The sequence below is a fragment of the Acytostelium subglobosum genome, assembly GCF_000787575.1.
Source record: "Acytostelium subglobosum LB1 DNA, scaffold: scaffold3, whole genome shotgun sequence".
Classification (NCBI taxonomy): Eukaryota; Evosea; class Eumycetozoa; order Acytosteliales; family Acytosteliaceae; genus Acytostelium; species Acytostelium subglobosum.
In genome coordinates, this window is record NW_012236529.1 from 848,795 (window position 1) to 862,748 (window position 13,954).

At 45.9% G+C, this 13,954-nt stretch overlaps 6 protein-coding genes across 6 annotated transcripts; 3 read left to right on the forward strand and 3 right to left on the reverse strand.

The window, feature by feature from the left end:
- Positions 1-52: 52 nt before the first annotated feature.
- On the forward strand, positions 53-514 carry SAMD00019534_018220 (hypothetical protein; the record flags this gene model as incomplete). Its single annotated transcript, XM_012902413.1, has 1 exon — positions 53-514. The coding sequence occupies one exon, from the start codon at positions 53-55 to the stop codon at positions 512-514; it is 462 nt and encodes a 153-aa protein (XP_012757867.1).
- Positions 515-2,459: 1,945 nt separating this feature from the next.
- Positions 2,460-3,389, forward strand: SAMD00019534_018230 (hypothetical protein; the record flags this gene model as incomplete). Its single annotated transcript, XM_012902414.1, has 2 exons — positions 2,460-3,035; positions 3,129-3,389. The coding sequence occupies 2 exons, from the start codon at positions 2,460-2,462 to the stop codon at positions 3,387-3,389; spliced, it is 837 nt and encodes a 278-aa protein (XP_012757868.1).
- Positions 3,390-3,673: 284 nt separating this feature from the next.
- Positions 3,674-7,101, forward strand: SAMD00019534_018240 (hypothetical protein; the record flags this gene model as incomplete). The annotated part of the gene is made up of 4 exons (XM_012902415.1): positions 3,674-4,735; positions 4,812-6,180; positions 6,250-6,889; positions 6,975-7,101. Coding segments are annotated over 4 exons (3,198 nt in total), but the record flags the coding sequence as incomplete, so codon positions are not given.
- A 116-nt stretch (positions 7,102-7,217) lies between these two features.
- Positions 7,218-8,819, reverse strand: SAMD00019534_018250 (hypothetical protein; the record flags this gene model as incomplete). Its single annotated transcript, XM_012902416.1, has 2 exons — positions 7,218-7,236; positions 7,357-8,819. 2 exons carry the CDS (start codon positions 8,817-8,819, stop codon positions 7,218-7,220), a joined length of 1,482 nt encoding a protein of 493 aa, XP_012757870.1.
- Positions 8,820-9,602: 783 nt separating this feature from the next.
- On the reverse strand, positions 9,603-10,749 carry SAMD00019534_018260 (hypothetical protein; the record flags this gene model as incomplete). Its single annotated transcript, XM_012902417.1, has 2 exons — positions 9,603-9,624; positions 9,704-10,749. The coding sequence occupies 2 exons, from the start codon at positions 10,747-10,749 to the stop codon at positions 9,603-9,605; spliced, it is 1,068 nt and encodes a 355-aa protein (XP_012757871.1).
- Positions 10,750-11,921: 1,172 nt separating this feature from the next.
- On the reverse strand, positions 11,922-13,750 carry SAMD00019534_018270 (hypothetical protein; the record flags this gene model as incomplete). The annotated part of the gene is made up of 2 exons (XM_012902418.1): positions 11,922-11,991; positions 12,081-13,750. 2 exons carry the CDS (start codon positions 13,748-13,750, stop codon positions 11,922-11,924), a joined length of 1,740 nt encoding a protein of 579 aa, XP_012757872.1.
- Between the last annotated feature and the right edge of the window lie 204 nt (positions 13,751-13,954).

The following is a 13,954-nucleotide window of genomic DNA, read 5'->3' on the forward strand; positions in this document are numbered from 1 at the left end:
TTGTACATTGTACAGATGAAGGCCATCGACAGTATCCCTCCCATTGTTGGACATGGTAACGATCTTGGACCCAGATTCAGAGGAGACATTCGCGACGATGATCGAGACGTGTCTGGTAACCATTGCCAACGTCGTCACTTCGATCGACAACCTCAGGTTGAAGATGGCGATGCCGAGCAGAGCGCACTTATTCTCGGTGTCGTCCAACAACGACCAAGACTGCCTCATCAACGACCAGGTCATCAACAAGTTGGAGGAGGCAGACAAGAGGTCCAAAGCAGTCGCGCCGTTGTTCAACAAGCAACAACAACAACCAAAGAAGGCGAAAGCAAAGAAAGCTGGTGCACACTCGAAGCAGTTCGTGCAGCCACAGGCAGCCGTCCAGCCTGTGCCGTCAGCGAGTCAGCCTTCTCAGACGGGGTACTCGCCAGTCGGGAGTCAACCTCAGTCGAAGGGGTTTCGGAGCGACGGGAGGCATTCGAAACCACCAAGCAGCAGCAGCACCAAGCAGTAAAGTTGGGCGGCCGCTTAGCCCGCTTCATAGCAGTCTGGAAGCAGATGGCCCTTCCAGGTCAGGCTCTGAAGATAGTAAAAGGAGTGAAGATCGACCTAAACTCCAAGACAAGGCCATCAAGACCTCCCACCAACCAATCTGCAGGCCCAGAGGACGAGGTCTGGATCACCAAGGAGGTRGACACCATGTTGGACGAAGGGGTGATAGAGGTGGTATCACCGTGCGCGCCAAACCAAGGCTTCTACTCCGAGCTGTTCACCATCCCAAAGCCAGACGGTTCAAGGAGACCGTGCCTCAACCTTCGACCATTCAACAAGTACGTGGTGCACGAGTCGTTCAAGATGGAGGGTCTCAAGGACATCAAGCACCTGCTGCGAAAAGGGGAGTGGATGTGCAAGATCGACATCAAGAAGGCATATCACAACGTGCTGGTGGACAAGCGGAGCAGGGACTTCCTCCGATTCATGTGGAAGGGGAAGCACTACAGGTTCCGMTCTCTTCCCTTTGGTCTAGCTCCGGCACCACGACTGTTCACCGAACTGTTGCGCCCAGTGCTAGCGAGATTGAGGAGCATGGGAATCAGGGTCGTAGGGTATCTGGACGACATACTTCTGATTGGTCGGACACCAGTGCAGTGCGAGGAACACACGAGGTTAGCGGTCAACTTGTTGACCAAGCTGGGCTTTCTGTTAAACGAAGAGAAGTCACAACTAACGCCAACCCAACGCCAAGAATATCTAGGCTTCGACATCGATTCAAGATCCATGTGCTTCATCGTGCCAGCAAGGAAGAAGACAGCRCTCAAGAAAGAGATCAGAGCATTCACCAAAAGAGCAACGTGCACAATCAGAGAGCTGGCAGGCCTGAAGGGCAAGCTAACAGCACTCAAGGACGCGGTCATACCCCAACGTCTCTACCAGAGGGTAGTACATCGATTCCTGACCGACTCGCTGAGGAAACACGCGGCAGAATGGGACAAGGTCCTGAACGTTCCCAAGGCCGTGACAGACGAGCTGGAGGCTTGGCTGGTGGTACTCAAGGAGTGGAACGGCAAGCCACTAAAGCCACCAATCGAGGCAGATTGGTCGCTCCAATCAGACGCGGCGGAGTACGGATGGGGAGCAGTGATACACCACAAGGAGAAGGAAGTGCAATCACACGCAGAGCGTTGGTCAGACGAAGAGGCCCAATGGTCGTCCAACGCCAGAGAGACCGAAGCAGTCATTCGAGCATTCAACCATCTCGGGCAAGATCTCAGCAACACCACAGTGGTGGTCAGGACGGACAACACGACAGCGCTATCATACCTGTCCAAACAGGGCGGTCAGCTCCTTCACCTCTCGACCAGGGTGGAGGACTTCTGGAAACAGTGCCTCAGCAGGAAGGTGGTGATCCTGGTGGAACACATTCCAGGGATGTTCAACACGACACCAGACCAGTTGTCGAGAGGAGAGACAACGGCCAGGGCTACAGCCCGGTACGGCTGGACAATGCGACGCCAAGTCATACGCGAACTCCTCGACCAGTGGAGACCGTCATCAGGAAGAATCATCGACCTCTTCTCATCACACCACAATCACCGATTCAAGTCCTATTGCACGTTCGACAAAGACGCGTTCAGCCTTCAGTGGGGAAGAAAGGACCATCTGTATCTGTWTCCCCCTCCACGCATGGTACCCCGAGCAATCGACAAGTGGCGCGAGAGCGGTCGCCCATCATCCGTGMTCGTGTTCCCTCTGTGGTTAGTCGCACCGTGGTATCCCCTCGTAAAAGAGTTGGAGACCGAGCAAGCCCAGATCACAGTACTAGGGACCTTCGATCACTGTTTGAAGCAACGGTCAATCAGCCAGATCAGACCGGAGCTGAGGGAGAGGTGGAAGCTYGCATACCTAGTACTTTCCTAGAGGCGGTGGACTACTTCATCGACGACATAGAGGCGGCTGACATGGTGTTCATCCACAACGCATGGCAACCAGGCACGCTCAAGGCATACGACGCAGTGTGGAGGAGGTGGTCGACCTTCACCATGGCCAACAACAGCTCACCAACAGACATATCGACCAAGATGGTCAATGCATTCATCGCCGACCTCGGTCACAAGGACTACAGTACGTCCTACATCTACACGCACCGCTCTGCTCTCTCTTCACTTCGCAAACTGGCACGCATGGACGCACTGGACGATGAATCGACGAAACGGCTGCTTCAAGGTCTCGCCAAGAAGAAGCCGTCGAAGCCAAAGTATTCAGAGGTATGGGACCCGACGATAGTTATTAACTTCATTCGCGATAACTATAGCAAGCGAGCAAGGTCCGACATCGACCTTCTCAAGAGAACGCTGGTACTGGTCAGACTGGCACTGTGCGCACGATCATCAGACTTGGCGCGCTGGGCATTCTCATCGCTGGTGGTCTCCAATACTTCAATCAAGGGCCCAATCGTCAATGCCAAGGAACAAAGGGCATCGGCAAGTCAATCAACATTGGTACTCAAACCAGTCAGCGGCGCCGCTGCATCAAGGGTTTGTCCGTTCAATGCATKGAAGGAGTATCTCAATAGCACCAAGAAGTGGAGGAACAAGTCCAATCAAGCTGGAGTTTTCATCGCAACACAGCCCCCACATCAGTGCTTATCGGCAGACTGGATCACCAAACTGTCATTGGAGGTCATGGAGGAGGCTGGCATCGATACATCTATATATGGAGCACACTCAACACGCGCGGCAGTCATAACAAAGGCATTGGCGTCTGGAGCATCATTTCAAGACGTCAAGGCTCTGAGCAGACACAAGTCAGCGACAACAATGGAGAAGTACTACGCCCTCAAGTTGGAGGGCTCGGCGCAATGTTCTCAAGTCAACTCGTTGTTCGAATAGTTACATTATATATATATATTAATAATAATAATAGAGTATCAATATCAATCCAACTAAATAATTTATAATAATAGTTAAATAATAAATAATTATTTGTTAGAGCTTGTTAGATTTCAATTATATGAATAGAGATCTAAATTTGATCAGATTGAGATTTACTGGAGTGTGTGACTTTGTGAATGATCACACCAGTTTTTTTGGTGATGATCAAAAAAGTTTACACCCAAACAATCATTCATTCGTACAGATAATAAACATACATATTTATATATTTATATATTTAGTTGTTCATGGCATCACAGACTTCTGGAGTTGCATCGAGCAACAGTGGCGCCAGCAACTCAACGACGACAACAACATCATCATCACATGCAGATATTGCAAGCTATGTAGTGTTTAGGAATAAGATACAACAGAATAGTAGTACGTTCAACCCGATGGACATGCATCCAGTGCACCCATGGTTATTGTACGCCGACCAGGACAACAACATCGTCGTGCAGAACTACATCACCTCGCAAAAGATACTCAACTTCTCGATTGGCCAGCATGACGAGGAGCGTCGCGAGCTCCAGCTGCTACAGCGCCGCATACCGACGCTGTCGGCGCTGGCCAACTTCCCCGTGCCGTTCCCCTTGTCGGGCGGCTCGGGCACAGCCACATCTCCCAACTCACTCACAGTCACGTCGACACTCAGCGCGCAGAACTCGCCACTCTCACCCGCCTCGCCAATGTCCAGCAACTACACGCTCGTGTCGCCAACACAGAACATCAACATGAACATGAACATGAACAACACGTTGCATCGCTCGCCCAACAATACCGTGCGAGTTGGTGCCCACCCCTCCGTCTCGAACGATCATATAGTGGCCAGCGCGAGAGTTGCCGCAGCCGGCGACATCGGTGACAACAACGCAAACGTGGTCAACGAGAAGCTGGAGAAGATGGGTCAGGTGAGGTTCCTGCACTTCTACGATAAGTACACGCGTGCAATCAAGGATCGCAAGGCAAAGACATCTCAGGGCAAGCTACAGAATGTGAAGGCGGGTGCAGGCACAAGCGTGGCCAACACTATTGGCAGCGATGACTACATCGTCGTTGTGGCAGACAACCGCATCGTCTTTATCAACTACCATTCGCAGCGTATACGCGAGGTCAAGGTGCCCATCTTTGAGCTGAAGCCGCCCACCTCCATCGAGTTCTTCTCAAACTCGCCCCTCGTAGCCTTTGGCTGCAGCGACTCCACCGTTCGCATCTGGAACGTTGAGAAATGGGAGCTTGAGAAGCCACTGACCGGTGGTCACTCAAAGAACAACACGACCATCACCAAGATGAAGTCTATCGAGGTATGTTCGTCACGTGATTTCTCACAATCAATCACAATAACTCACTCATTCAATCAATCAATCAAACAAATTCCAGGTCGAGGGCGACTTGTTGGTAACTGCTGGTAGTGATGGATTCACATGCTTGTGGAACATTAGGACAGGTACACTGGCGACTCAGTTCCCAAAGGTACACGAGATCATAGATATATCCTATGATCATGTGACTGGACATATCTTGGTGCTCACATCAGACAGAGTGGTTTTGATCTATGACATTGTCACGATGAAGGAGGTGTCCAAGGTCAACTGTGGCAAGAGGGAGTTTGCCAGCGTCGAGCCATTCTATCATCCACGCTTCCAACAGGACATCATGCTCACAATGAAGAACCCAGCGCAGGTCGTTCTGCTCAGTCGCTCGCAGAGCACCATCAAGGAGCAGGTGTTTGATCTGGACCAGATCCTGAACCCGGCCAAGAAGGACAAGGTGAAGCTGTACAGAATGATGCAGCACCCACTTCAGCCAAACTTGTGGCTGGCATGGGTCAACAGGAGCCTCACCCTGCTGTCGACGATGGCCAGCGCACTGCCCGTGTACGCCACAGCCGTTCAGGGCGGGGAGCACGTGTACTTCCCATACAATGGCTTCCTCAACTCACTGCCACTCACTGGCATCATCAACGCCGAACGTACAGTCATCAAGGAGATACCGATCGCAGCATGCGACCCCGTACGTCTGGAGATCAGTCCTTCAGGCCGCCGTCTGAGCGTGCACTACGTCATGACGGGCCAGTACCAGGTCTACGAGATTGGAGCATGGAAGCTGCTGGAGAAGGGCGCGGCCATCGATGTGGCCTGGAGTGGACGCGGCAAAGAAGATGGCGTCGAGCGATTCGGACGCGTCGAGCGCGTCTTTGACAGCTCGAACGACCCAGTCAAGAAGAAGAAGCTCACACTTGGCGTCCTAACCACCAAGAAGAAGAAGGAGGAAGAGGCCACATCAAAGATTGTACTCAAGACTCGCGAGTTCCCAAGCAACGCCACGCAGGAGCTGACATTGCACACCAACGAGGACAAGCTGAGCAGTGGACTGTTGCTCGGCGTCTATCACAGGGAGAACGCGTTGGGCTCATCGGCGTCGGCGTCATCGACCGGCGCAAGTTCTCCAACAAGTTCGGCACCACTGGAACCACCCATTCAGACATCGGGTCAAGAGAATGAGTCCAAGTCATTGCAGCTGTACGATTGGTGGACATTGCAGCCTGTTGGCGAACAGATGCCACCTCCCCTGAGGATGTATTGGGATCACAACCAGACCTTCTGTGTCTTTGTGTATACCAATCACTTCTGTCTCTTCAAGATCAGACCCAGCATCCAACTCGTGTGTCGCTGGCCCCTTACCCTTACATCGGCCCTCTGGCACCACAACATCCTTTTCTTCTCAACCGCCAATGATATACAATGTCGTAAGTGCACTCACTCATTCAATCAATCAATCAAGTTACTAACTCACTCGTCAACCATACAATTGTTAGTCTTCCCCAATGATCATGAGAGCTCGCCACTGATCTTGGCATCAATGAATGGCGTGGTGTTCCCTGAGGATCTGTACGAGGTCTCGTCGGGCTCAATGTCAAATACAAAGCCAAACCAGAGCTTCTCACTACTGCCACAGTACAGACCTGCTGGCCCGATCGCCCTGGTCGAGGTCAACAATGAGGGCCTGGTCGTGGTGGACAGCAGCCATCGCTTCTACTGCCTCCCACTGACTCACTATTTGTTCAAGTTCCTGTCACTGACACAAATGGAGTTGATTGAACAGGCTATGAAGTGTGCTGCAATGGTCGACCCCAAGTATCACTACCTGATGGCCAAGTTCCTCACGGTGCGCGGCTATGCCAAGGAGTGTCTGCAACTCAATCGTATCTCCAATCATCTCAAGTTCCAGATATGTATCAATAGTGAAGCCTACCAGACTGCTTTGGACCTGGTTCCATTGATTGCCGAGGCCATCAAGAGCAACAGGACAGCATTGCTCTCTGCCAATCCCGATGAGAACACCCTCTCCTATCTCGGCAAGAAATGCATTGAGATTGGTCATCTTTGTCAAAAGGCCAACAACCAAGACACGGCCGAGCGTGCCTTCAAGCTGGCCACCTCACTCGAGCCCCAGTCGTATGTATTCCTTTCATTGACTTGATCATTCAAGACTCACTAACTTTCGAACTGGAACCAATCCATCACCCATACACATACATAGTGGATATCAAGAGTTAGCGTTACACTATATTCACAACAAGAAGCTATCCAATCTGAAGGAGATACAGCAGACCATTCAGCAACTGTACCCACTGGAGAGCAGTCTAATTTCACTCTTGGTCGATTGATTGATACAACATCCATCATAAGCGCATCAGCATCCATCCTACCAATATTGTAACTGTAATAGAAACAACAAGAATGGTACACAAAGTACCAATTATGTTATAGTACTCGAGTTTATTTATGACTCCAGAGGCTGTCTAGAATAATGGTTTTTGTAATTGGTGGTAATGTGATTGATCAATCCTTTCTGGCGATATAACACTGCTGCCTTGAGAGTGTTTGAAATGTCCTGTTTGGACTCCAATAGACCGCCATACTTGAATACACAATCGAACAGACCTACATCGCCCGATGCTCCAAGAAGAGAGAGTAATGAATATGTTGGTTTGAATTGTAATCCCTGCAACATCATCTTGATCACATCCATGTTCATTCTGCCATTAGAGATAAAGTATAGAAATGTCGATTCCAAATATCCAGATCGATGACCAGGTGGAATAGCATTCAAGATTGATCTGACTAGTCCCAAGTCATAGTTATTGATTGATTGAGCGGCATGATAAGTATACACCAATACATCCAGTTCTGCTTTGGGTCGACCAACATAAGTGTATACTTCAAAGAATGATGGGTTGTTGTTGAGGACATAATCGATATCTCTAGGTTCAAACAAAACAAGTCTTCTCTTTAGCAATGCCAATGGGAATATCTTGTTGTCAATGGACATGAGGAACTCAAGTGCTTGTTGAGTACGAGGTGAGTCCAGGATTACGTCGTCTCGAAGATGCGATCGCCTATCCATCGTTTGTACCACGTGATGATCATTTAGATACTTGATGACTTCCAAACTCTTGGACATTAGTTCTGAATCCAAGAATGCATTGTACATATCACCAAAGTATAATGATCGATCATCACATTTATGATGACCTGTCTGATTCGGTAAGATCACATTGTCCAACACTCCCAGTGCCACAATGATCTGTGTGACATTGCCATGTTTGATTAACTCATTGATTATGAATCTTACATCCAGCTTATCATAGTCTGTCATCATGAAAGGTATGAGCATACAATCACCAGTGATTATATACTGGTGCACAGTCACATTGCACTGTCTCCTTGCTTGACCATTGACAAATGTCATACGTTTGACATCACCAATGTCTGTGTCTTGACTCGTATGCGATGTTGATGACAGTATTGTCAATGTAGTGCTCTTGGACTTTGCAATATAAAATAGTGTTAGATCATTGAGTTTGGTGTCTGATTGGTCGATTGGTGATCCTTTGATTTGTCTAACGACGTCGATGGTCAAAAGTTCATTAATGAGTTGTTGATCACCTTTGGAAATGATCAGACTAGCATAATAAGGGAGGTTCGCACTTGATTTGACCAGATTGATAAGCTTTGGATTGAACTTGTTGTTGGGATCAAGAAAGTATCGTATTGATGCGGCTGGTGCCCTGAAAACACAACTGATGGTATGATCTTTTGACACCTCAATGTTATGTCCAGTATCGTGTAACACCTTTATCATCTCGAATGCTCCACAGTTGTATAGTTGGTTTAGTATATGCCCAAGAACCAGGTTATTTGATTCCAATGCATTTGGATTATTGAACAACAACTTGCTCACAACATCGGTGTTGCTACCAGCAGACTTGACTATCGCATTATATAGTATGTGTTTGAATATATATTGATCTTTAAAGAATTGTTGATACTTGTTATGTACTGCATTGAAGGTGTCCTTGTCAATTGGTCCATAACTGAACATTATCTGTGCAGTATGTCTATTGAACCTTAGATATTGATTGCATTTGATACGATCTCTTAGTAGACCTAGATGACGATGTTTGAGCAGTGACTCTGCATCAGTCCAGTCATTGTACTTAGTTCTGAATCCTGAATGAGTGTACCCTTGTGGATCTCTCAAACTACCTGATCCCAACCAACGTACTATTGTCCTCTTGTTCACAACATTCAATGAAAGAGACTTTATGATTGCTCTTACAAATGTTCTATTTGTAAGTACCAACATTATTGTTGATTGTACTCTTATTTGATATTCTTTATCCATTATTATTATTATTATAACTACATGTTGTACACTAGTAAGTCTCTTTGAATCAAAGTTGGCTTTGTTTGTTCTCGAAATGAGAGAAAGGAGTGTTCTGAACAATTTCCTCCAAGCGACAGGTAAGGGCAAGGGTTGAGGGTAGTTTATTATTAACTTATTGTTTAAGATTGATTGATCTTTTGTCATCATCGATATGATTGAATATCCAACTGGAATTGCTCCATTTATGCCTCCAAAGGTCAAAATGATATTTGTAAATATGTTTGATCAATTCCATATTATCATTATACACGGCTACTTCTAGGATTAAGGGTATCCCCTTTAGGGGCTTCAGATAATCAAACACCTCTACACTACTTCTTCCAATGATTGTATCGAGTAATGAAGGATAATGAGTCTGGTCCTTCATATGATCAAAGTCGTACAGAAGTTTGATCACATCAAGGTAGTGTCTGGATCGACCATGTTGGACAAAGAATATCAATGCATGTGAATATCCTCCCTTACCATGATGAATGATTGATCTGAGAAAGTCCAATAATAAAGTACGACTGCCATGTTCTGGATGTTGGACAATATACAATGAGAAGATAATAATGTTCAACTCTTCGAACATTCTATCAATGAGATATTGTCCGGAATTGGGGGACAATGGTTGGAAGAATGATGGCTTGACCTGGAGCACATAATCAATATGATGAGCTTCCAACAACAACAACCGATGTCTAAATTGACAGATTTCAAAGATCTTGTTGTCATCGGACATCATAAACTTCAACTGCTGGTCGTTAAGCACACAGGGATTGATCGTGATCGTATTCAATCTCTGAACAACATTCTTGGAGTTTAGATACTTGATCACCTCCAAACTGTTTGATACGTCATCCGCTTCGAGGAATGAGTTGTATATATCACCATTAAAGAAATCCATTCTAAATTCAGGGACATCGCTCTCTTCCAAAACTTCATGTGCCACAATGATCTGATAGATGTTGCCATGTCTGATGATCTGCTTGATCAAATTCGACACATGATTGCTGTTGCATCCACGGCCTGATCTTTCAATGATGTATGGTATGAGCATGCAGTCTCCAGTGAGTACATATTGAGGTATCAAGTACTTGATGATCACTTCACGTGATTTCATCTCGCCGTAGAACCTGCGTTCGCCAAGCTTCAAAAACACCATCCTTTGTTCATCTCCAATGCAGTCTCCAACTTGAGATGAATGAGTTGTTGTTGTTGCCAAACTACTATACTGTGACAGTATTGAAAAAGCTTTCGACTTGGACGACTCTAGATGTTTGAGTGATCGCTCTTCCAAAGTCACACCGTCGTCACTTGGTTCCTGTCTAAACATCATCTCAATATGTGCCAGTTGTTCAGCTGGTGGCGCATTCGGCAGCAACTCATCTTCGTTAATTGCTCGATCGTAGTGGCTTGGCTTGTAGAGCTGGCCATCATTGAACAACAGTTGTTCAATCAGTTGTCGATCGCCCGTGGATATTATAGTGCCAGAGTGATTATATGCACCATCTTTGATCATATTGATAAGTGCTGGAGGGAAGTTATTCTTGATATCCATAATGTATTGAATCGATGATGCTGATGAGTAGAAGTGATCCATGCCATTGTAAGTGATTATACTCAATAGCTTTGACATCTTAATTTTGTTAAAGCGAATAGAGTGATAGATGAACTTGAGCACGGTGAACGGTGCACTCCTGACTGTGACTGCATCAGCCAGAAACCAAGGGTTTCGTTTAAAGACCACTGGAGATGTTTGATGCCAGAGAACCAAGACAGCGAGCATGTTGTTGGCTTGGACCGCACACCTGAGCAAGTCTGGGTGTGTGAAGAATCGTTGATACTTGAGATAGACATCCATGAATGTCTCTTTGTCAACATCACCATGATTGAACATGATCAATGGAGTGGAGTGTGTGAAGTTGATGTATAGGTTGCGTTTGATTTGATCACGCAACAGACCATGATGTCGGTATTTGAACATGGACCCTGCATCAGTCCAGTGATGGTACTTGTAGCGAAAGCAATGCTTAGGTATTGGTTCTGGGTGATCGGGGTTGTATCTACCATGTATGGCAATCTCATTGATCCTATGTTGTAATGTCCTCCTGTTTATATCACTCCATGACAATGAGTCGATGATAGTTCTGACGAGTAATCGATTGATGAGCACATGGATGATCACTCCACGATCATTGTTATACATCTTTGTTGTCATTGTTGTTTCCATTCTGAATGTAATGCAATGTCATAGATTGATTGAAGTGTATGATTGAATGATTTCGAGCATGAAGTCCAAATGAGGGAGAGAAAGAATACTTCAAGTACTATTTCAAATACTAAATATTATAGGCAGCGATAGATCGAATGATCAATCAAACAAGCACTTATTATATTATCTCTTTACATCAGCTTATCTAAAGAATTTGCTACAGGTGAATGAAACTGTTTCATTCTTGCCACACTCCATGTTGAACCAATCATCCAAAGTGGTTGACTCAATCATATCCATGGATGCCTTTTCATTGGCACTGTCCTTGTCCTTGTTAAACCTCAACATGTGAATGTGATGTTTGTAAATATGTTTGATCAGGACCTGAATGGCCACGGCTACTTCCAATATGTAGTGTATATCTTGGTTTTGGGGCTTCAGGTAATCAAACACGTCCACACTACTTCTTCCAATGATTGAACTGGGTCCATCTATTATCTCATACTCTTTTCTTAATGATGATGATTGTCTTAGCATYCTCGAACAGAAGTTTGATCACCTCAATGTAGTGTCTGGATCGACCATTTTGGACAAAGAATATAAGTACCAAGAATAAATTTCTTCTGCCTACTGAATGATGAATGATCGATTTGAGAAAGTCCAACATTTGAGCACGATGATCATAACATTGATGTGGCCATTGATGTTGAAAAAAGTACAATGAGTAGACTATTATGTTCAACTGATGGTAGTATCCACATCCATAGTAGTCGCTGTGGGTCGCTGGTTGGAAGAATGATGGGTTGACCTGGAGCACATAGTCGATGTGATGCATTTCCATCAATACCAATCTAAGGCTCAATGCATCAGTTGGAAATATCTTGTTCTCATTTGACATCAGGAACTCCAGCTGCTGGATGTGAAGTACAATGTTGGGTTTGGCCATGGTGAAACTCTGAACGACTTTGTTTTCGTTTAGATACTTGATCACATCCAAACTGTTTGATAAGTCATCGGCTTCGAGGAATGAGTTGTACATGTCTCCCTGGAGACAACCCATTCTGAATCTAGGATCATCAATAACCTTGTCGAGAATGCTTATGTTGTTCAACACTTCAAGTGCCACGATTATCTGATTGAGGTTGCCATGTCTGATGATCTGTTGGATCAAATCCGATATATCATCTTTGTCGCATCCATGACCTGGCTGTTCAATGATGAATGGTATGAGCATGCAGTCTCCAGTGAGTACGTACTGGTGTGTCAAGTACTTGATGATCACTGCATGTGATTTGATATGGACTTTTGAATGTGAGTGTTCGAACTCCCATTTGATGTTGCCAAGCTTCACAAACACCATCCTCTGTTCATCTCCCATGCAGTCATTAACCCGAGCTGAATGAGTTGGTGCCAAACTCTTGTACTTCAATATTGAATGTGCTGTCGACTTGGAAGACTCAAGATGTTTGAGTGATCGTTCATGCCAAGTCCTGTCGTCATTTGGTACGGGCATAAACATCATCTCAATATGTGCCAGTTGGTTAGCTGGCGACGCATTTGGAAGCAACTCAACTACACCCCGTAATCGTGGGTGACCTCTAGTGGTTGATGCCCGACTATGTTCGATCAGCAGTTGATCAATTAGTTGTTGATCACATGTGGATATTATACACTGAGAGAATGAGTATGCTTCCTCCTTGACCAGATTGATTAGTGCTGGAGGGAAGTGGTTGGCATCCAAAACGTATCGAATGGTTGATGCTGATGAGTAGAAGTGATGCATGTACTTGGATTTGACAGTATCCAAGAACCTGCCCAACATCTGATCATTGCTCGAGTCCAAGAGGAAGCCGAGCACAATGAATGATCCACTCTGGACCGCATCGATCAGTAACGAAAAGTTTCGATCCATGATCACTGGAGATGTTTGATGCCAGAGCACCAAGACAGCGAGCTTGTTGTTGGCTTGGACAGCATACCTGAGTAACGCAACATCTGTGAAGTATCGTTGATACTTGAGATAGACATCCATGAAAGTCTCTTTGTCAACATCACCATGATTGAACATGATCAATGGAGTGGAGTGTGTGAAGTTGATGTATAGGTTGCGTTTGATTCGATCACGCAACAGACCATGATGTCGATATTTGAACATGGACTCTGCATCAGTCCAGTGATGGTACTTGTAGCGAAAGCAATGTTTAGGTATTGGTTCGTCATTGTGGCTGTTTCTGCCATATTTGGCGAGCTCATTGATCCTATGTTGTAATGTCCTCCTGTTTACAACACGCCATGACAATGAGTCGATGATCGTTCTGATGAGAAATCGATTGATGAGCACACGGAAGATCACTCCACGATCATAGTAATATATAGTTGGTGTTGTCATTGAGTTTCATTCTGAAAGAATGTAACGATATGAAAGGTGATTGTATCTTGAGATCATTTAGGACCTTTGAAAGGTCCTGATTGGTAGAGTTGGGCGCCAACTTTGATTCCCGAATGCGGGAACCGAAACTAGTTGAAATTTCATTCAGATTTCAAACTTTCCCAACCTTCGACTTGTCGCTGTTCGTCGTTTATTATTATCACT